Source organism: Chiroxiphia lanceolata, chromosome 3 (genome assembly GCF_009829145.1).
Source record: "Chiroxiphia lanceolata isolate bChiLan1 chromosome 3, bChiLan1.pri, whole genome shotgun sequence".
Lineage (NCBI taxonomy): Eukaryota > Metazoa > Chordata > Aves > Passeriformes > Pipridae > Chiroxiphia > Chiroxiphia lanceolata.
This window is the reverse complement of record NC_045639.1, coordinates 79,629,402-79,650,943: the sequence shown is the minus strand read 5'-3', so window position 1 is coordinate 79,650,943 and position 21,542 is coordinate 79,629,402. Positions and strand designations below refer to the sequence as shown.

The following is a 21,542-nucleotide window of genomic DNA, read 5'->3' as shown; positions in this document are numbered from 1 at the left end:
ATTTGAAACATAAGTAATCTGATAAAAATTATCCTTACTCTGATAATATCCAATTGGAAATTTTATGCATTAGCTAACATCATCTCCACTAAATTATGTAACATAGTCTATTCCAAATTCTAGAAGGGATGATAAGAGCTAACTTCACTCTCTGAAATAAGTTGATAACCTCTAATACAAGGGTATGCATGACTGTATAGAACTCAGACCAAATATATGGAAGCTACATTCAGTTATGATTCATACTATAGCCATTATAATGAGATACTTTGTTTACACAGAGGAGAAGAAAAAGAAAAGAAAAAAAAAGTCTGGCCCCACCTGGTAGGTGTTCTTAGTCCCACACAGTCACCTACACCTGAAGGAATGAAGGGAGAAGGACAGAGACTATGACCAAGTGGTAGATCTCAACAAACTGAAAGACAAATGCATGGCCAGAAATTATGGCAGCCCTTCAATGAAAGTCCTGTGGACTGGAAAGCTGCCAAAAGGTAGCTCTTACCCACCACTGCTTTGGTGAACTCTGAAAACAGCTTTGCATTACGTTAACTGAAGGGCTGGTCAGAAGAGCTGCGCTCAACTAAGTTGACGGGTGGTAACAGCACCAAAAGGAATTTGAACTCTACAGCTGCTGTCACTATCCTTCACACTGGCACCAAGACCAGTACTTTTCACTATTATCAATGTTTCTTACCTTCCTGAACACCTAGAACTGCATTACTTATCAAGTGGGTCTTGATGGAGCTATTGACTAGCATCTTTTCCTAAGAACTCCACGTATGTTCAATAGTGCCAATTTGTTCCTAAAAAGCAAAGCCATGTGAATCAGGCAGCAATAAAGAGTTTGGAAACTACTGGTCTCCCTTTTGGCAGATGTCTGTGTGAAGAGCCCTTGCATTCATGCCAACTGGCTCTCCCAAATCGTGTATTCAGTATGGTACTTGAGCTTCCAGGTGTGCCCATACAGCATACAGTAACTCTGTATGTGCATCCAAACCACAACTTAGCCTTGCCTATCACAGGTTAAACTCTTCCTTGTTCAACAGAAGCCAGCAAGCTCTGGGGGCTCATAACTCACTGACAGACATGCAGCATTATGCCTCACCTTGGCTAAGACAAAAACTTTCAAATTCAACCTTCCCCCATCTCCAGAGCTACCTCGGCTGGTGGCAGATTAGCTATGAAAGAGGTACATCTCACGAAACCGGTTTCTGGCGTACAGAAAGCTGCCTCCATTCAGGTCAAGTTCTTCCCACTCCCAAGAGCCGCCAACAACATGACTGTGCAAGCAATTGGTTTGTAGCGGGACTGGTAAAAGAAAAGAGTTGCTCTTCTGACTAGGAACTATAATTTTGTATCACTAATTAAACAAAAACACTGGATAAAGAACTTGGAAAGCAAGTGTTACTTCATTTTATGTTTGAGAGTGCTCTGCTGTCCTGGCCAATCCTGTGGTAAATCTGTCCATATTCAATATTAAAATAAAAAGTAGTGATGTATGCTGATTACTACAGCAGATAGATTGTCCAGTCCTCATTTTAATGGTCTCTTCTTGATTTTAGTCACAGATGGACCCCTGTTAGAGGGAATCAGAACCCAGTGCTCACATCTTTATGACTTCTCATCAGTACATCAGAACATCAGGGTGGAAATACATACAGAGTCTTCACTGTGCCAACTTTACATGTGTAGGCTCTCAAGACAAACTTAGCAATGTAACTTCAACTTACAAATACAACACACTTCTCTGAAGCCTTATAAAAATACCAGTGCAACATAGAGCCATTTTACAAAACAATTGTCTTTATAGAAAGGTATTTTAGTGGCATATGCTGAGGTAAATAATAAAAATAGACCCAAGAGAGGGCATGACCAGTGTTATGGAGAACTCCAGATGAAATTTGGCCAAAAGCCTGTTTTATAAAAGCTAGTATTTACCTACCAGTTATGATCCCTGGTAAGGTGCTTATTGCTGTAATACTTCAAAATTATTCTTCAGTTTACAAATTGAAAAATATACGAAATTAGATCTGTATGAATGTTAGGTATTAGCTGTCACAAATTTTAAAAGGCATTGTACCAAGTTTTCTTAATTGTTTACTAACCAATTTGATTGTAGCAGGTAAATAAACTACAGCATACATTTTACCTGACACCATGCATCAAAATCACCATAAAAACTAAGTTTATCAAAGTCCAACTCCACAAGGAAAACATGAAAAAGTGCAAATTATGTACCCAGTATTTCTGTCACAGCTGTTTTTTCTTAATATGGCATGAAAAAGGTTTACAGCATATATTAAGAAAATTCTTACAAGTGTTCACCTCAATGTTTATATACACAACGTTTTGCTCAAAGTGCTCACTATATGAAAAAAACTGATTGGATAAAAATATTTAAACAGTGCTTTCTGAACGTTGAGGGAAAAGTCATATAATACATCAGTCCCGTTTGTTTTCCTCTTCACTCAGTGCAATGAGATGCAGAAGTCACATCAACTTCATAAAAACTTCGCTTGCCACGTTGCCAGAAAACCGCAGTTACAGTGGCATTCTTGGTGTCCCATTGGGAGTGGGTCTTTTATTTTTCTGCATGTGGCTTTGATGTTTTCGAGATCTTACTACTTTCATTCTTACTTCAAATACTTCTTGTATGGCTTTTCGGAAACAATGGAAATTGTAGTCTATTAATCCTACAGAGACAGAAATGTTTTACATATTAATAAAGACATTCAGACAAATTAGGTAATGAAAAAATTGCTCATATTCTACATTTAGTGAAATACCATACTCTCTCTCTGGAGGTCATATTCAGTGAACTGTCCAGGCATTTTTTAATGCGCTAAGCAAAAGCACATTTGATAAATACAAATAACTCAGTCAGCATTATAGCTTGATACTATGTCCAATAGTAAATATACTTATTAATTTTAAGAGAAAACAAAAAGAAATTCATTGGTAGATATTAAACTTAAACTTAATAAAGGGCTTTGAAGAAGTGCTCAATACACTAGAAGAAAAACTGAAATCTTTCATAAAATCTGGTGTCATGTTGGAAATCTGCTTTACAGAATAACTGTGATAAAAATAAGTAGCATCTAGTAATCAAAGAATTTTCATTTTTTGACAGTACATCAGCTTTGAAATGGATGCTTGATAGAAATATTACCGAATCTCAGCCATCTATACTTCATCTTACTTTGTAATTGAAAGTAACACAATAGACATGCTGTTAGATTACATACATACATAACAGGCAGATAACATTAGCATGTGAGTGGGCTGAATGTGATCCCACAGAAAAGCTGTAAAGCAATATTGGTAGTCAATCGGAAGACTTACTGAGTGCTACAATTGTGTAATACCACAATAACCTCATTCAATGTTAATGCCATAAGCTTTCTTAACTCAAATACTGCAGTGTTTCCTACTTCAATTTCCCTAACAGGAGATTACAGGTATTGTAAGTGGTTAAAATCTACTGTATTACACTTTGTGATTTTTCTTCCCAGGAATTATTTTCCCTCTCCCAGACTAAATATTATGTGGAAGTCAACAGGCATGAAAAGTTGTAATAGAACTGTACTGTTATAGAGTGCAAGCTATGAAGTGTCCCAACTATGTAGACACAACAATCTAATGCAGTTTTGGACAACCCCTAATGGGTGTTTATTGAACGTGGTGTCTTTTCTCAAACAGAGTTGTTAGTAGGTATGTGGAAGTAACACATCTTACGGTTACAGCAGAGAAAGGAAGTGACCACATCCCACATTCATTTGTAATAAAAGACTTAAGGGTATGAAAGAGACATTTGATGAGTTGAAGTTTTATAAAAAGCTCAATGGCCTATCAAGCAGCCCAGCAGACGTGGTATGAGTGCTGTATTTACAAACACACCAACACTGACTAGTGAATTAATATCACAAGATGGGGAACACAAGCCCAGATCACAGCTTGTTCTTCTGATGAGTTCTGATCTCAGGACATGTCACTAAGACCATTAACTCAGTGAACATCATGCCAGTGAGCAGACAGATCATGAACTAAGCTTTCAGTATTCACCCTGTCCCTTGTCAGAAAGATAACCAAGGAATTTTAAACACTTTAACTGCAAAATATGAAAGCTGCCTAGGTCTAAACATGCAACTTTCCAAAAGCCTCCTTTCAGATATAAGAAAAGCAAGAACATGTTTCTTTCTATCAGCCAGTTTCAATAATTTTCCCATGGTTATGGCACACAAGCTGTTCTAAATGTGTATGCTGGTGTCAACAGGTAAAAATCAATGTCAGCCAAGAGAAACTGAGACGTTCTGCTGTTGCAGATGGAAGCTTTACTGCACTGGATGTAAATTTTCAAATGTTTTCGTATCAGAAAGTTGTCAAATGCATTTATGATTTCATCTTATCTTAATGTCAGCACAAATACTTCATGCTTTTAAACATGTTAGGTAAACTTTATCAGGCTGTACTTACCTTTAATATTTATGATACAGGTAGAGAGTGTTATCAGCTAATAACAACCACAGTTATTAATTAGTAATTGCTAATAGAAGGGAAAAGCAATGCATTACTAGAAAAGGGAAAAATACCTTTTCTCTCAAAGCTTTCTTCTCTGACAAAACAAACAAGAGCGAGGAATTTTGTCACCTCTTTTAAATAAAGGACAGTTGTATTGTTCAGTTTTATGATTGCCATTGACTCTTTGTCATAAGGAGTTCCAGTGCCGTCATCTTTAAGCCTAAAGAGCAATATTCAAACAAATAAACATAAAAAGATAAGCCACCAGATGAGCCAACAAAAATAGTCTTCATTAGTTCTTTCACCAAATAATCTTAAAATTTATGGAATTTTCATTTTAACCTTTCAGGGAGACTCTTCTTCAAACTACACACTTTGTAAACTAAGAAGACAAAGAGATTAAATTGTTTATCCAATCACACACCAAATCTTAGACCTGCAGTTAGAATCAGATTGTTTGATTGCCAAGTGCCTGAACCGGAGCCTTATTTTTTCCTCTGTTAGTTACCAACCATTTGCCATAATGCTGGTGGGGTTTTTTTAATCAATGCTCTATATTATGACTTATCTAAACCACGTGAAACAGTGAGTCTGTACTGATAATTCCAAAAACAGAAACCTTACTTGAGCAGTGGCAACTGATTGATAGTTTATGACATTATGAGACTTTGCTCATGAGATGCTGACTTTTGCAACATCATATCATGAAAAGAGATTTCCCGTTCACAGATGATGTCATAATGATCACTGTGTTAGTTTTTGTGCCTTGTAATTTTATCCTCATTCCTGAATGCACACACAGATATTGTTAAATGGACAGTTATTACCAACCTCACAGAACAATTACTCTCAATAATATATTAAAATGACAAGTTCCACAGATGCTCCAGGAATAGAGGACAAGAAATGAATTGTAATATCATGTCTTTAGTCTGTAGCTAAAAAAATGGCAAGCAGATTTCTGGTGATAAATGCTAAATGGCTACACAAAGACAGTGGTGGTATGACATATTGTGAATAAAGAGGCCCACAAGTGCTGTTGTACAGATAATTATTAAATGCACAGTCTTTTGAACTACACAGCAGCATCTTTCTCGGTGCAAAAATCAGCATCCTTTATTTTATATCTCTGCAAAACAAGTTCCTATACAGTTACTGAAGCGACTACTACAAATTCTGAAACACGGTAGAATGTACAATCAGAAAATTTAGAAAGGTATTCAATAATTTGTTGTTCTTTTGAAGGTCTAATGCTTATTGCACATCTGCACCATGACTCTCCCTGGTACTTTCTCCAAGAGAGTGCAGGAAGTCTATCGATGGATACAAATGCAAAGGTACCAAAGCCTACCACACTCTAACCATGCTGTGCTTGGACCTCCAAGTGTATGCAACTTCATGCACTAATTCTTAATGTGCCCCAGCCTTTCCCTGGAATGGCTGGCATTACATTTGGCCAAGAGCCAAGCCATTGAAAACATAACTTGCAAGAAAATGTACATGACACTCCAGGAGATCTCCAGTAGCTCATGTATTAGAAGGAGAAATTGAAAAAAAAAAACCAACAGAAAAGTCACATAGGGAAAAGAGGACAAACAGAGAACTGAAGCAAGAGTGAAGCAACTCTCTGAGGCCATTAGAGGTCACTAGCTATTAAACAAAAATAAATATGGCCCCATATATTTTAAAAAAGGATGCATCCTTCTGTTGACTTTGTCCCTGCAGAACAAAAAGATAATGTTTCCTTTTATTTTAGGTTGGTTTCTTCCAACTCTTTCATCCAAGTAAAATTAGAATAGAAAGAAGATGATGTTCATAAAAAAGGCTCAGAAGGGAGCTGTGCTTGTTGCTGGGAAGGGATTTGTACCTCAGAAACCTGTTGTTTGTTTTCTGCTTCTCCCCTGTCCTGACAAATTGTACATTGTTGTTTATGCCCACATCACTCTAATTTTGAGGATATTCAGATTCTAGGTACACAGTTTTATGGAAAACATTCACAATTTACTTACCCATATATACAAGAAATGTCAATCACAACATCTATCATATCACAGCAGAGCTCATAAGTTTGCATATCCACTGGAGTACTGTCCGTTGCAATATAGATCTTACTGACTACATCAAATAAAAATGCTTTTTCAATCCCAGAATTCTATTTAGGAGAAGAAAAAAGAAAAATAAAGTGGGAACCAAGTCTTCAAATTAACATCAAGCTTTTTTGTTCCCTTGCATATTATAAAAAAAGCTAGAAGAAGTAGAAGTTAAACTGCAATCAAGCTCATTTTGAAAGAACTGTACATACAGCACTGTCATATTTGTAGCAAACCATAATGCTCACAGACCTTCCAAAAATTTCTGCCTCTGAGCAGACAATGCCTAGTTACACTCCCAAACTTCCCCTCTCAGGAACACACCTGGAGAGGTTACATTTATTTTCACAGGAAAATGCAGGGGTAGGATTTTTGATTGCAGCAATGGACATAAAAAGAGAGCTACAATTTAAAGTTCTTCTAGCTGGACATGTAAGAAGGTAGAAACAAAGGAAAGAAAAAGGTGATGCACAAAGAAGGCAGTAATGTTCAGGAACAAATTTCTCAAGGAAATTAAAAAATTTTCTCATTGGGGTCTGTAGCTGTTCTACTGTCTGTAGAACATCTTTTAGGATCACAGGACAAAGACCAGTATTTTGATGATGCATTCACTTTTCGTGTAGCACTGGTGGTTAAAGCCATATTTATAATGCTAAGGCTTGCTAAAGTGATGACAGCTATGTTCCTGACATCCTTCCAAGCTGATTAAGACTCTCTCCATACTGGAGATGGATCATATTCACAACCCTGAGAGGCTAGCAGGAATGCTAGCTCATACTCTTTGTGCAGATAAGGTCAACTGCCATAAGCCTCTGCTTCCTGGAAAAAAAAATGTGTACTGCTTAACTGAAAACAGTAGCCTTGCTTGCTGATATCAAGGGATTACACCTGGGCAGCTGTCCCAGCATGAAAAAAAAGGGCAATTTCCCAGTAGTGCTAAAGCTCAAACTATAAGATATGCTTTGGAATCCACCTATACGGCAAGTTTCTCCATCAAACCGAATTGTCTCCATATATGGGCTTCTCTTTTTATCATGGGTTTGGGACTGCTGCCAGAGCAGTTTTGTAACTACCAAAACCCACATTGAAAATCCCTAACGAGTTTTAATAGTTTCAGCTTCCTTTGTAGTTACAGAACTTTTCCTGTATCTTCTTTCTTTTCTAAGTCAACTGTTTAACACATAGTTAAGAGACTAAAGTGATGAGACTGCTTTCCGTATTTCCTGAAATACGTAGAAATTCTCAAGGAAAAGCTCAAGGAAAAAGACTGAAATTGTAGAAACAATAATTACATGTTATATAAAATCAGGAAAAGGTGGAAAAAAGTACTATTCAAAGACACATTACATCATTAATGCTCAGTCAGGAAAATGACGATAAGATAGAGCAAGTGGATTCCTTATTAGAAAAAAAAAATGGCCAACAGTGGCCTTATGCAGCTTAATGAAAGGCTGCCATTGATGTCAACGAGAGCAATGTCAGAATAAGCACTACTTCTCTCTGGCATAACCCTACAGTTTACAGAGAAGATGTAATGTGCTACATGCAACGTGCTAGAAGCTCTACCAAGCACTCTGAATCGATGTAAGAGCATTCCATGGTTAATCTGAACCAAGAGAGCCATTGTGAAAAATCTGCAATGAATATATGAGATTTTATTTTGGATAGGTAAAAACCATAAGATAGTTGAAATTCAAACACGTTTCTCAACTATACTGGGTGTGATGATGTAGAAGGCAGTTTCTATGCTTTAAATAGAGTGGGTTCAGTAAAACTGGTTGTATTTCTCCAATTCCTAGGTTAAGTAAACAGGCCTATCGTTTTCTTTCTTGAAAGTATGAAGAGTAAGCCAAGATTTGGTCCTAAAAAGCAATTCTTGAAAGAACTTAAGAGAATATCTCCAGTCACATATAGTTAGGAATGAATTCTGGACAGTTATTTAAACAGGCCTTACAGCAAAGAGATTTCATGACTTAATTTTAAGTACTACATTTCAATTTACTGATTACAAAATTTAAATCATTAAATGAACAGAACTGTACATAGTTTTGGTTTTACCATAATAATTAATTGTTTGTTTTTAACACATGCTTTTTAATAGCCCTCAAAACAAACCAAACAATCCTAAAACAAAAATCCACATTCACATTGTCACACAACTTGATTGCTTGGTAAGGCCATGGTAATTAAGAAACAGGCATCCTTCAATATGAAGCTGATAAGTATGTTAGGTAAGATTTACAGGAATGTACAGACCAACTGTTATTTTATGACTTAAAAGCAGCTACATTAAAGAATGTAGAAGCACTATTATCACACTGATGGTTCCTCAAATATACAAGCTCACACACTGTGGTGGTATAAATTTAGGCAAAAGCCTGCAGTGAACTTAAAAGTGATCACAGATCTATTTCTGTAATCATCAGCTTTTTGTGTTGGAAGTCCCCATGGCATAAAGGAAAGCACATCCTCATGAATACTGCTGCAAAACTGAAAGTAGAACATGAATACACCCACACTTTGATATCCACCACAGTGGCTTCCTGAGGTAAGGCATGACCAAAATCCATGTCAAGATCTGTTGTTACTAAGTTGCTAAGGTAAAGAGGCACCCGCTAACTAATTCTAGGCTGGAGAAGGATGTTTAGTCTTGCAAATAGTCATTCCAAGTCTCTCTGTCCACAGACAGAAGATGCTTGTAAAAACAGACAGGAAGCATGAGGACAGTGATGCAGCTACACCCGGCTCCAGGTTACTCACAAACTGGAGCCAAGGAACAGTCTGAGATTCTTTCCCCTACCAAACAGGGGAAATAAGCACACCTCTCTCACTTTTTGGACTTCCCATTCATTCAAAATAGTTGTTCTTCCTTACAAATTATACCTGATATTCTAGATATGATTGGAGGTGGGTGTTCCAGACACATGTGCAACTGTCATGTCATTCATGAAGCAGCTTGTGATCAATTCATGTAGTGATTTCATACAAATTCTTCACCAACTCCAAACAGTGAGGAGACCTCATACAGAGATCTGACTCACAATATGAGTGACTGAGGTGATTCTGGCACAAGACAGCTTTCTCATTAAGACTGTAGCATATTCAGTATCTAATTTCTCCAAAACTTGTCATCATTCTTTCATTACTTTTCTGTCCTAAGTGGAGTTTGAGACTGGATGATAACTAGTATATCGTCCAGCTATTTTAGTAGAAATAGATCTTTGTAACAAACCATTCATTATAAAACAGCATAGTTTGTTGCTTAGTAATAAGAGAATAAGTTTTGGAAAGACCTTCCTCTAATCCTAGTTCTGCCTTTCACATCCAACTTTTTTCTCTCTCCATTTTCACACTCTACACTGAGAAACTGTGAAGTCTAATTTTATCTTACAGGCTGTTGAATGACATTAAATAATTTCATTATGTCAAAATCACAAAAAGACACAATAAAATACCTTGCTTGGAAATTGCAGCTTGTGAAATTAATGCTAGGTGCAAGGCAAAAAAATTAGAATACTGTGAGAAAGGGTGCAGTTTTAGGAGCCACTGTGATCTGATTTAATGGCCACTAAAACAGGGAGTTTTCCCTTTTCACAACCTACTCACTGTGCTCCCCGTTGCTCATTGCTACATGTTCCCATCTCGTACCTTGTGCCAAAACAAGAGCATGTTTGACTCCTCCATCATCTGCTTTTAACTAAATTAAACAGTGCATTAGTGTGTGTCATAGTGACTCCGTGGTGGAATAGGTGAGTGTCAGAACCAGTACAAAGGAAAGGAAGGGTTAGACATACAGGAGTGGAGCAAGCCATTGCCTCTGCAGTGGTAAGAAGCCACTAAATATACAAAGCTCCCTAACTGGCCTTCAGAGTAACTATGCAGTGAAAGTTGTGGTGGGCTCTAAAAATTTCAAGACATGAGAAACTTTTCTTCTTCTACAAAGTAGAATTAATTCTAGGAAACAGTGTAGACAGTTCTACATGTGAGGTCAGACTAGATTATGTTCCTGTAAGAATTTATCCATACAAATTTTAAGTACAACTTAAACAAATGCATGCACCACAGACCTTTGCAATATTCAGATTAATGTATGAGCAGAAAAGTGATGGCTGTGTACCCATTTTATGTGATTCAGGAAATACTATATCTCAGCAGCTCAGCAACATTGTTTAATAGACAGGGAGGTCAGGCCAAGCTGCATGTAGGTGCATTTTAACTAAGTTCTGATAATTTCTCTGGGAGTTCACATTGCTCATGATCTCTCAGAAGGCAGTGAAAAGAGTATCTCAACATGCATGTTGGACATAGCCAAATCTACAGACAAAATATATAATAAGTACTTACTGAAATAAAGATGTTAAGCAGGTTTTCCAGTGTTGGGAGCTGTGGAATCAGTTTCTGTACCACTTTGCTAAACGCTTCAAATATAGAATGATCATATATGCTTGTCAGATAAAAGCTGGAAAAAAATGTCACCACATTTTCCTTTTAGCCACATACTGTGAACATGATGTACCTTTCATAATATGAGTGAAATGAAATACTGTCAAACAGTAAGTGCCTACACTTCTGCAATTACTCCCTGTGACCAAATGTCACATTACAATTGAAGCACAGGACTTCCCATCTCTATACCAGAAAAAACCCCCAAACCCTAGACTCTGAGACTCTGAAAAACTAGACCTGAATGCAGAATTTCAAGATGCAACTCCCACCTTGGTATTCTTACAAAAAATACTTTTCAAATTGAAGCAGAAGAGTATTACTGAGTATGTGTGTTGTGATCTACTTTTTGAAAGTTGTGGACCCATTTATCGATGCAGTGATGCAGTCAAATAGTTAAGAGCTCTAAAGAGCTAGCATTTTCATGGAGCAGGTCTCTCTTTTTAATATGTTTGTACTTGGCCTTAAGGTGCTAAGGAAGCCATGACAACTTGATGTCCTCTAGTTCCCAGTCTGCAGAAGTCCACTATTTTTCTGCTACAATAATCTCTTTATCAGCAGACATAAGGCAAAGATACAGGACCTGTCTTCCCAAGTGGCTCCAAGCAGGCTGCAGCAGTGAGGACTAGTGATTGGGAAGGCAGAGAGGTTTCAAAGAAGGCGTAAGTGATGTAGTGGCCTATACAATCTATTGGCTGGAACTCTACTGATTGCTGCCACTGTCCAAGTAACTTATTTCAAGACAGTAGCTGCAGCAGAAACTGCTAGGACTCCAGCATACTTGTCATCTGCTTTTGAGCACATCTCTCCATCTTTCCTTCCAAGACAGCAATTAGAAATAAGACACTGCATTCGACCTGAGCTAAAGTATCTCTAATTATCCCTTTCCTTCATATATCAAAGGCTTGCTAGTTCAAGAGAACAGAAAATGGTAACTTGTCAAATAAGCTGCTCTCCTCTTTAGGATTCTCAGCACAGCAGCTTTTCTCACCTGAGGTGAATCTTCTCCAATCCAGCATCTGCAAGGTCATCATTTGCCCTCTGGTGAATATCTCTCTGTGTTTCAATCTTGTGATCATCAGATAAACCATCCACTTTATGGATAAAGATTTCAAAGTTGATATCTGGATTCACTTTATAAGCTCTGGTCACAGTAAGATGCAGCCGAGCTAATGCTTCCATATAATCATCCTAATGAAGGAAAAAGAAGAGCTACAGCTTAGGAAAGATCTTAAAATAGATATAATACATTTTATGATACTTACTTTTAGATAATACTACAGCTCAACAACAGCCTAATTCTTTTAGTTTTTATAAGCAGAAGCCTGTGCCTACATCTAGCATGTGCACCAATCTTATGCTGTCAGCACTTAGGAATCTAAACAAGAACCTTGAGATGTTAGAGCAAATTAGTTAATTTCTGAACATACTGCAGAGAGAGATTAAAAATAGCCAAGCAACTCTTCAAGTTTTAATGACTTCTTTTAATATGTGTTTGTGATGCAGATTATTTATTTGCTTTGAAAAAATCTATGCTTTCCAACCCATTTGTCTATTGCTAAAGGAAGAAAAGAGAAAAGTAGCTTAAAGCCCCCCCCTTTTTTTTTTACCTGAGAATCAATAACAAATATTAGTGCTCCAGTGCCTCTGAAAATCATCTCATAATCAAACGTAGGGTCAAAGAAGTCAATTTGCCCAGGAAAATCCCATATCTGAAAGTTGACAAAGGAGCTGTTGGAAACATCCTCTCTGCAGATCTTGTTTGTGCTCTCCAAGAAGAGAGTCTCATTCGGCGACATTTTGTGAAAGACAACTTTCTGAATGGAAGACTTCCCACTTCTTCTCAATCCCATGAGCAGGATTCTTGGCTTAACTTCAGTACTGAAGGGATCATTGAAATCCAAAACTGGATAAAATCACACAAGAAGAAAAGTATTATACTATGGCAATGTAATTAGTAACTGCCAGAAAACATGCATTTGACATTTACTTCCATGATATTTTCACTTGGATTTATGCAAATGTTACCAATTTTTAAGCTTAGAGAGCAGTGCTGCAGGCGTTTCAACTTGAATTGTTTGCCCTTCAGGCTATACTATCAGAAAATCTACTTCTCACTTTTAAGACAGAGGTTGCTCCGTTTGTATGTGAAAAATGTGTTATCGCACAGAGATATCCTAAAATACCTGAATTTACTCTAATTAACACTATCCCATGCATATTCTTCTTTAAAATAGCATCATCTGATAACAAATACCCTTGTCAACTGATAGTCACACAACACTGCTGGAAGAAAGGCATACAATTAAGTACCTCTGCGTAATCTTCCTAAGGCTACCTGAGGGCTTCCTTCCTCTAAAATCAATCAACCAATAAATAAATAAATAAATGAAATCACACATCCAAGGAGTTACAGGAAGATGACAACTCAGCAGGCACACAATTCTTCTATGTTGGAACTTACAACACAGTCCTGAGCTCATGAGGAGTTCTCTTCTAAGGTGTTTAGAATTTCACCTGCTGTTGAAAAATTTGTGTTACAATCTGTAAAGGTTTGTTATCCAATAAATAAGATTAGAGCACATCATCTGCCTATTTGCAAAACAAAGGCCTGAGAACACAGTGATTTCATGGTGGTACCTACACCAGTTTGAAACTGGTACTACTTTTTCTGGTGCTGATAACTTATATTAGAATAAAGGTAGTTACAGGAGTAAACTATACTGTTATATCTGTAAGGACATGAATATAAAGCTATCCATACCGGCAGCTACACCAACTTTAGCTTCAGGTATCTCTAACCAAAACAGCTACAGTAGTCTCAATTGCTGCATTTAGTTGGCCTATAATTTTGAAATGTCCTTTGGTGCTGAGGTGAAAACAGCACTGTCCTTAGATATAAAAAGGTTTCAAACACCTCTGTGATACTCTGTCCACACTGTCAAACACAAGTAACGCAAAAAAACTGAGTTGTCAATGATAAATCCACAGAGTGTGGCTCAGAGTACACAGTGGTCAGGTTTAACATACTGATCACACAATAAGCTAAACATATTAGCAGTCAGGCAGACCTCTCACCCACTGCACTACAGACTATTCAACATATTTCAGAGCACAACTTAATTGCCTTTCTTTCTCTTTTTCTGCTGGGATAAATTTTGGAATTGCAGAAAATTGGCACACATTTATTCACATGCATCATTTCTGCATATGGCCTGCATACATTAAGTGATCAGCTTTACTCCCAAAGTATGAAAATCCAAAACAAGAAACCTCAGCAACAACAGTTTGAACCTGTCAATTTATTACATAGCCTTATGGGCCAAAAAACATGGAAAGCTTGAAGGAATCCTTTGCCTAGGAGCATGTTTTGCACCCAGGGGTGGTGACCACATCCATCTTCTTGTGTCCCTCAAGCCTCACTCACAACTTTCAGAAACACAAGAGCAGAATATACCTGCCAGGACAGCACAGAACAAGTGTTGCAAAAAGTATTTGTGCCTCCCGAGCTTGAGTTACAGAGAATTAAGGCTTCTCAAACTGAAGGCGTTAGCATAAAACATCCCCTGGCACCATCTACTGGTTTATGAGTGGTTGTGCCAGTCTCACCAGTGACAGACAGGAGTTTTCAGCTCATTATGGGTGGGATCCTGTCTTTTTAATTTCAAGACGTTAGGAATGCCTTGGCAGGTATTACCACTTACTGTGGTCTCGTCAATTATCACATATGAAACACTGCCAGGCAGGAGCAGTGCACAGGTGAAACTCCTTCAAGCAGAACAGTGACAAGTAACTCTGTAAGAATCTCATCCTCCAAACACAGCAATGGCCAACTTCTGCTGCTCCACAGACAAGAAATTTACGAAGTAATAAACTGCAGTCTAAATGCTGCTCTGCTCTTCCTATCAACCTGAACGGTGATGGTCTCCTGTGGCTGCCAGAAACAGGTGCCTATAATACTTTGCACCTACAGAGAAATAATAAACATCTTCTCTAGGACAACGTAGCAATATTTTATGTTGTGGTGGTAGAGTCTTGTCAAGAAAGCAAACCAAAGGTACAAGATTTAATGGTGTCTCCTCCATCGCACTCTGTCCTTTAATGCACAAATTTTCCACAGCTGCCAAATGCATAATGACAATTTCATTAATATGCTTATATCCACACATCGTGCAATTTGGCCATTAGAAGGGAAAATAACGTATTCAAAGCTTTACATGGACTTTATAAAAGCATATAATGAAGAGTCTTCTGGTTGAGATTTTATTGCATGTTTCGAAAAATTAAAAAACCTCCTGTTTGTTCTGTACACATCAGGACTTACAAAGTCTAATTTACTATGGATTTGTACTTTGTGTCCCCTTCCTCTTCCAACCACAATAACACCAACTTCCTCCTGTGTGTCTTATGACATATCCTCCAAATAACAGATACGACATGTTGTGGCTGATCTGGAGCTCAACATATGCTGGTTGGCTAAACCACGTACACGCGTACACCGGTTTGCCAGCTGCTGCCATGAAGAACACACAAATCTGCTCGCCCATCCCTCTGAGGACACTTCATTTAGGTTTCCCCTCTCTTCTGAATGCCGGTTTTCATCAGATTTGTGGGAATTTAATAATCTTTGAGACATTGTCCATTCATATTCGGTTGGACAGCAGTTTCCAAGGTTCTGACCATTGATGAGACAACCAAAAGCTAAATACAAAACTCCCTTTTCTTTCAGAAACAGGCTAAAAACTCACATATACCTAAAGAAATATTTTACATAACTTGGAGTTTTACATTGTTGTATTAAATTATTCCAGGCTGTTATATTTTCATGGATTTTAATGCTTACTGGAAAGAAATTGCTTTCTATTAAAACCAAGTGCTAACAGAGATACCTATGAGAAGAATGAAGACCAGCTCTTCTGCTAGTAAGACTGTTATTTAGCTTTTGAAATTCTGCCAGTTCAGAGACAGGGAAATGTAAAAGAGTATCATCCAAACCTGACTAGATAGCAAGGCTTCTATAGCACTTCCCTCTCAGAGAGAGTTAAGAGATTACCTTATATGTAAAGGAATTGGACGATGCGTTGCCTGCCCACATTCCTCTGCAGGAGTACATGACAACTCCTTTTTTAATTTGCCATAGAAGTGCCAGCAGATGTATCACTGCAACTTCCCAGACTAGGTTACTAAGTGAGATCATAATATGCCCAAGAGAAACACTAAACTCTTCTCTATTCTGTAACAGGAAAGATAATTTCCCCTATTGTGAGATACAACACATTTCCTGCTTCATTCACTTTTGCAAAAAGTGTTGTAAAATGCCAATCTTATATCAACATGCATATCAACAGCCCTTCATATTTCAACTTTTCTAAGCAGCCATAAAAAACAGAAGCCATGTTGGTTAGAGGCCGTATCCTTTGAAGTATTCACAAATGAAACTCAACAAACCCAAAAGCACTTTCTCCACAGAGAAGCATTCAATTCCTTACAAAACTTCTGTTCATTGCAGTTGTGTCCTTGCTTATGGAGTGCATTCTGTAGGCATTGCAACACGCAGAAGGGCACAGTTCTGAGGAGTTGAGAACTGCCCTCAGTAGTCCTGACCTGTCTCACCAAGATGCATACTTTTAACATCTCCTTTATGCTATTAGAGATATATATTGATAACTAAAATAGTTTTTGAAGCCCATCCTGAATTCCAGATCAATTGCAATTGGTGACTATCAGTGCTTTGCAGGCATATGTGATGGGATGTCACATTCAAAGGTATATTTGTAGATCTCACCAGCTTTCAAACATCCAAATAAAACATCACAGCTTACCTGTTCAAGTGACATCAAGCCAAAAGGAATTATTTAGCTTATGTTACATCCATAAGGTAACAAGACTCTAAGTCTTGTTTTGAAGTACTGCAGCTAATAATGATTTTTTCTGCCCACCAATGCAGTTATATTATTTTTAAGTGTTAACCATTTTTTTGTAAAGAATAATTAGCAGTCCCAAACTTTCCACTCTCACCTTCAAGGCCATTGATCCTGTAGCATTTCCAGTACTACTGTGACTACAGTATTTGCAGCACTTTAGAGCTTTGTCAAGACAACAGCCTTACAAAACAAATACCATGAACATCTTCAACGCTAACAGATGGCCTGAGCCTAAAGAGTTAACAGAAAAAGCTTATATGCAATGAAGAAGGTTGTTCAGCTACTGTAGGTTCATAAACATCGCAGAAATGCCTGGTGGAAGGAAATTCCTGTGGCTAAAGAAAATACTCAGAACCAGAAGACCTAGTTCCATGCTGCCACAAGTGCTGCACTCTGCAATGGTATGTCTTAAAGCTACTTCCTTGGATGCTCTGCAGAGGGTTTCCCGCTTCTAAATACTTTTTAATTACATCTATAAAAAAATACGACTAGGCTTTATGTAAATTTTAGTGCTTTAAGGTCTCTGAATATGACCCTGTGTGTAAAGTAAAAATAAGAGAAGGACAAGAGCCATGGTTTCAGCATTCAGGCTGGAGACAAGTATCCAGTATGGGGTGAGAGATGACCAATGTGAAGTTTTGAAATCTTCCTCATGCTTAGAAGAAGAAATTATGATCTTACTTTAAAGCTTGGCTTCTCGCTTCACTTTCAACAGCCATGCATTGAAGCTGTTCTTCTTATACTGCCCTTTCCATTCTTTCTTTGTGGAAAAGCAGAGGTTGTCACACTGAATTTTGGACTACTTGCTGTACAGATACTCCAGAGAGAGGACAGAAACTGGGAAAAGGAAAGCCCCTTGCCCTGCAGCCCAGTGTTAAACTATACACAGAGCCAAATCCCAACCCTTCCATTTCAGATGCTCTATGCCTCTTTCTCCAGAGAATTCCAAATTAAACAGAAAGCCAGGGGATCTGGACTATTAAAATGGACTTTGTTTTAATCCTGTGTAAAAAATGTCTCTACATGGACTGTCTTCTCCTGCTATTCAGGATGTAAAGATTTGTTTCTATTACGTACAATATTCTGGTGTTACTATGAAGAAGCAATTGAAATTTTTTAAAGTCTAACAAAGTTCCTACTGAAAAATATCCAAATTCCTCTGAGGACAGAATATGGATTACTTCTTTACAGAAAATACTGTGTTAGTTCACCACTAAAGAAACACATTAAAATATATTCTCTTTGCATCAAAATGAAGGCAGTTCTTCAGCAGGTTCAAGTAAGACTTTATTTAGTCTCAGCTACAGTTCTTACATTCTAGCATTCCCACAGCTTTTAACCATGAAGGCTTATACTCAAAGCACTGACCTTCCTCCCCTCCCCAGAATTATATTGGGCAATGCAGCACCTCCCATGGCTGCCTGTAGAACTCAGCCTTTAACGAGAAGGGTTCTGCATGCTAATATCAAAGTAGACTTTAAACACGTGGCCTTTTATTATGCTCTTATAAAAAAAGCAATTCTCTTTTCATCCTGAGATACTGAGAGTTCTCCAAGCTCCTTTGTGAAATATGTCTCAGAAGAATGAATTCAGGCTCTGAATGAACGCAACAGGCTGAGCTGGCATTTCCTTTTTCTATTGAATGAGACTACTTTTCCTGGTAAGCCTGTCCTTCATAGCATCGCCATCCATACTGACACAGATACTCAGAGAGTAACGTGGGTCCCCACATGCACAGACAGACGGACAGGAGACATTTAGCAGAGCCTGCCAGTGTGGGAGTGACACCCGCAGCTGCGGAGCAGCCTTAGACACAGAGCTGCGTGTGGCAGCTGCCTTTTATAGCCTGACACCCAACCCCCCACCTCCTTGGCACACTCAGGCCACATCATCAGGCTGTGGCCTCTAATAACTAATAACTCTCACCCCAGACATGGAGAATACTGAAGAGAGATTACACACACACATTTTGCCTGCACTCCTTTTGCCTCCTCCCTCTTTCGCAACGCTTCCTGCTACCTGTCAGCCTTTGCCCTGCTCCCACCTCAGAGCTCCCTGCTCTCCCTGACCCCACGGCAGCACCCCACGAGCACCCCGTCCCCGTTCCGGCCCTTCCCATGGTCACCTCCGCAGCATCCCCGCTCCGCCCGGCCCCTCACCGCCCACCCCCGGGCTTGCCCTCCCTCCGCACTCCTCGTCTGCCTCGCACCGCTATCCCTGGCTCCCCTCACCGCGTCCCAAACCCCGCGGGGAGCCTCGCCTTCTCCCTGACCCACATCCGCGGGTAGACAAACCTCACCTCCCGCCGGCCACCGTTCCGGCCTCACCTCAGGGCCGGCCCCGCCTCACCCCACACCCCCACTCGCTGCCGGTCGCTACCCCGCAGCCCCTCCGAGCCCGGTGCTGCCCTCCGGCTCCCCGGGAGCAGCCGCAGCCCCGCGGCGGCTGTTCCCCGCCGCACCCGGTGCCGAGGCCGCTGCGGCCGCCGCGGGCGGCACTCACACGCCTCATCGCCGCCGCTCTCCGCGTCGCCGTCCGAGAAGGACTCGGCCCCGTCGGCGTAGCCCGCCAAGCCCACGATCTCCTCCTCCTCTTCCTCCTCGTCCCCCTCTTCCTCCTCCGGCAGCTTCCTCGGCACCTGGCTCATGCCGGCCGTGCTCCCAGCAGGGCTCCGCGGGCCCCTCTGCCTGCGGGCGGGCTCGGGGCGCGGGGGGCGCAGGTCCCGCGCTGGCGCCGCGCCCGCCGCCGCCGCTCCCCACCTTCCCCCCGCACGGCGCTGGCGGAGCGCGGCGCAGCTGCCGGCGGGGCGGGCGGGGAGGCGGCGTGACCCGCGTCACCTGACGCGCCCGGTCACGGGCCGCCGGGGCCTCCGCGCCCGCCCGGGCCCTCTCCCGCTGCCGCTCCCAAGCCCGGCCCCGCCGCTGGCACCGGGCGCTGGCGGGCAGAGCCGAGCGCTGCGGGTCTCACCCGCGGGCTCCAAGGGCCTGCCGGGCGCCGCCGCGGCCGCTCCGGCTGTGCTCCCGTGGGAGCGGTGCACACGGGAGGCGCTGCCTCACGCGTGCGGGGCGCCGGAGTAGGTGAGCGAGTGGCCTGGCGTGCCAGGCAGCAGCACCGTGGCGACAGCTGGTGTTTCTATTACAGGCAGCCTTCCTCAGAATCAATTAGGTTGGAAAAGACCTCTGAGATCATCGAGTCCAACCTGTGACCTAACACCACCATGGGAACTAGACCATGGCACTAAGTGCCACATCCAGTCTTTCCTTAAACACCTCGAGGGATGGTGACTCCCTCATCTCCCTGGGTAGCCCGTTCCAATAGCTAATAACTCCTTCTGTGAAGAAATTCTTCCTAATGTCTAACCTAAACCTACCCTGGTGCATCTTGAGGCCCATGTTGTCTCGTCCTGTCGCTGGTTGCCTGGGAGAAGAGGCCGCCCCCCCAGCTGGCTACAACCTTTTTTCAGGTAGTTGTAGAGGGTGATAAGGTCACCCCTGAGCCTCCTCTTCTTTGTCACGTCCTGCAGCCTCACCTTGCACAGAGCCCAAAAATGGGCTCTCAGGACTCTCCTGCATCACCCCTACATGCTGTCAGCATGTGAGAGACTGTGGCACCCAGGCAGGACCTGTGTGTGCCTGGTGCTGCTCAGCTCACACATCTGCCCTGCCTGCTCCAGGGCCAAATGGTGCCGGCAGCACTGCTCATGCCTGCCCCGCTTCCCTTCCATGCCGACTATGTCAGCGCATGTGCAGGCTCAAAGTGTTAAGCCAGGCACTGATGGCGGGTAGTAACGTATTTGCAGTAATGATGAGAGAGATTATTTTAGAAATAATGACTTGATTAATAAGGAACACTAAAGAAAGCCATAGTAGTGAAACCTCAGAAGAGGATGGGATTTTGATGCTCCTGTCAGACCAAGGTACACTCAGTTGTCTGCCATCGCTTTCTCCAGGCCTGCTCCACGAAGACAGACCTTCTGCCCCTCAGCCAGGCCCCTTCTCAGGATTTTCCAGTGCTGCTCTTATTGTCTTGTACCAATCTAAGTACCAGAATGTGTGTGTTAGCCCCTGCCTGTCATACCATGCTTCCTGTCATGGTGATTAGCAGCTGAGTTCCTGATTCTCCAACAGCAATTTTTCCTCTTTTTCTACTTCCTGTTGCCCTGCTCTCCCTCCTTATATTGAATGTAATGGTTGGGTTTATGTTGGAAGTCTCCACGTGTTTTCTGTAGCTGATTATTTTCCCACCTTTACACTGTGTGACAGTCTTCTCATTGGAAGGCCTTCCAGGTTGCACTAACCCACTGGAGATAAGGGAGGCACACTTTTTGTCTGGAGAGGTAGAAATCCCCCTCTTATATTCCACATCATGCCAAACCTACCCATACACAATTTTGTTGAAATGCTTGCCTTTATTCTCAACTTATCAACCCACTCTGAAGTTTTGCTTGAACAGATTAATAGTGTACTAAAAGATCATGGGAAACGTTTCAAAGTTAAATCCCTTACAAGGAATTAGGACTTACGTTTGCAGCAGGACTTTTTTTACCAGTCATGTTTTCAGCATCGTG

At 40.7% G+C, this 21,542-nt stretch overlaps 1 protein-coding gene across 1 annotated transcript; it reads right to left on the bottom strand.

Annotated features, from left to right (window-relative positions):
• Nucleotides 1–1,518: 1,518 nt before the first annotated feature.
• RRAGD (Ras related GTP binding D) lies at nucleotides 1,519–19,732 on the bottom strand. The gene is made up of 7 exons (XM_032683408.1): nucleotides 19,478–19,732; nucleotides 12,662–12,957; nucleotides 12,043–12,242; nucleotides 10,953–11,067; nucleotides 6,528–6,670; nucleotides 4,590–4,738; nucleotides 1,519–2,693 (listed from the first exon to the last, which is right to left on the bottom strand). The coding sequence occupies exons 1-7, from the start codon at nucleotides 19,620–19,622 to the stop codon at nucleotides 2,542–2,544; spliced, it is 1,200 nt and encodes a 399-aa protein (XP_032539299.1). The 5' UTR covers nucleotides 19,623–19,732; the 3' UTR covers nucleotides 1,519–2,541.
• Between the last annotated feature and the right edge of the window lie 1,810 nt (nucleotides 19,733–21,542).

What these genes read in the sequence shown, in the direction of transcription:
- RRAGD (XM_032683408.1), bottom strand. Translation starts at nt 19,622, where the DNA reads ATGAGCCAGGTGCCGAGGAAGCTGCCGGAGGAGGAAGAGGGGGACGAG. An exon ending in GAGCGGCGGCGATGAGGCGT is followed by an intron (nt 12,958 to 19,477) that starts GTGAGTGCCGCC and finishes GATTTTATCCAG; the next exon opens with TTTTGGATTTCAATGATCCC. An exon ending in TTGGAGAAGATTCACCTCAG is followed by an intron (nt 11,068 to 12,042) that starts GTGAGAAAAGCT and finishes ATTTTTTTCCAG; the next exon opens with CTTTTATCTGACAAGCATAT.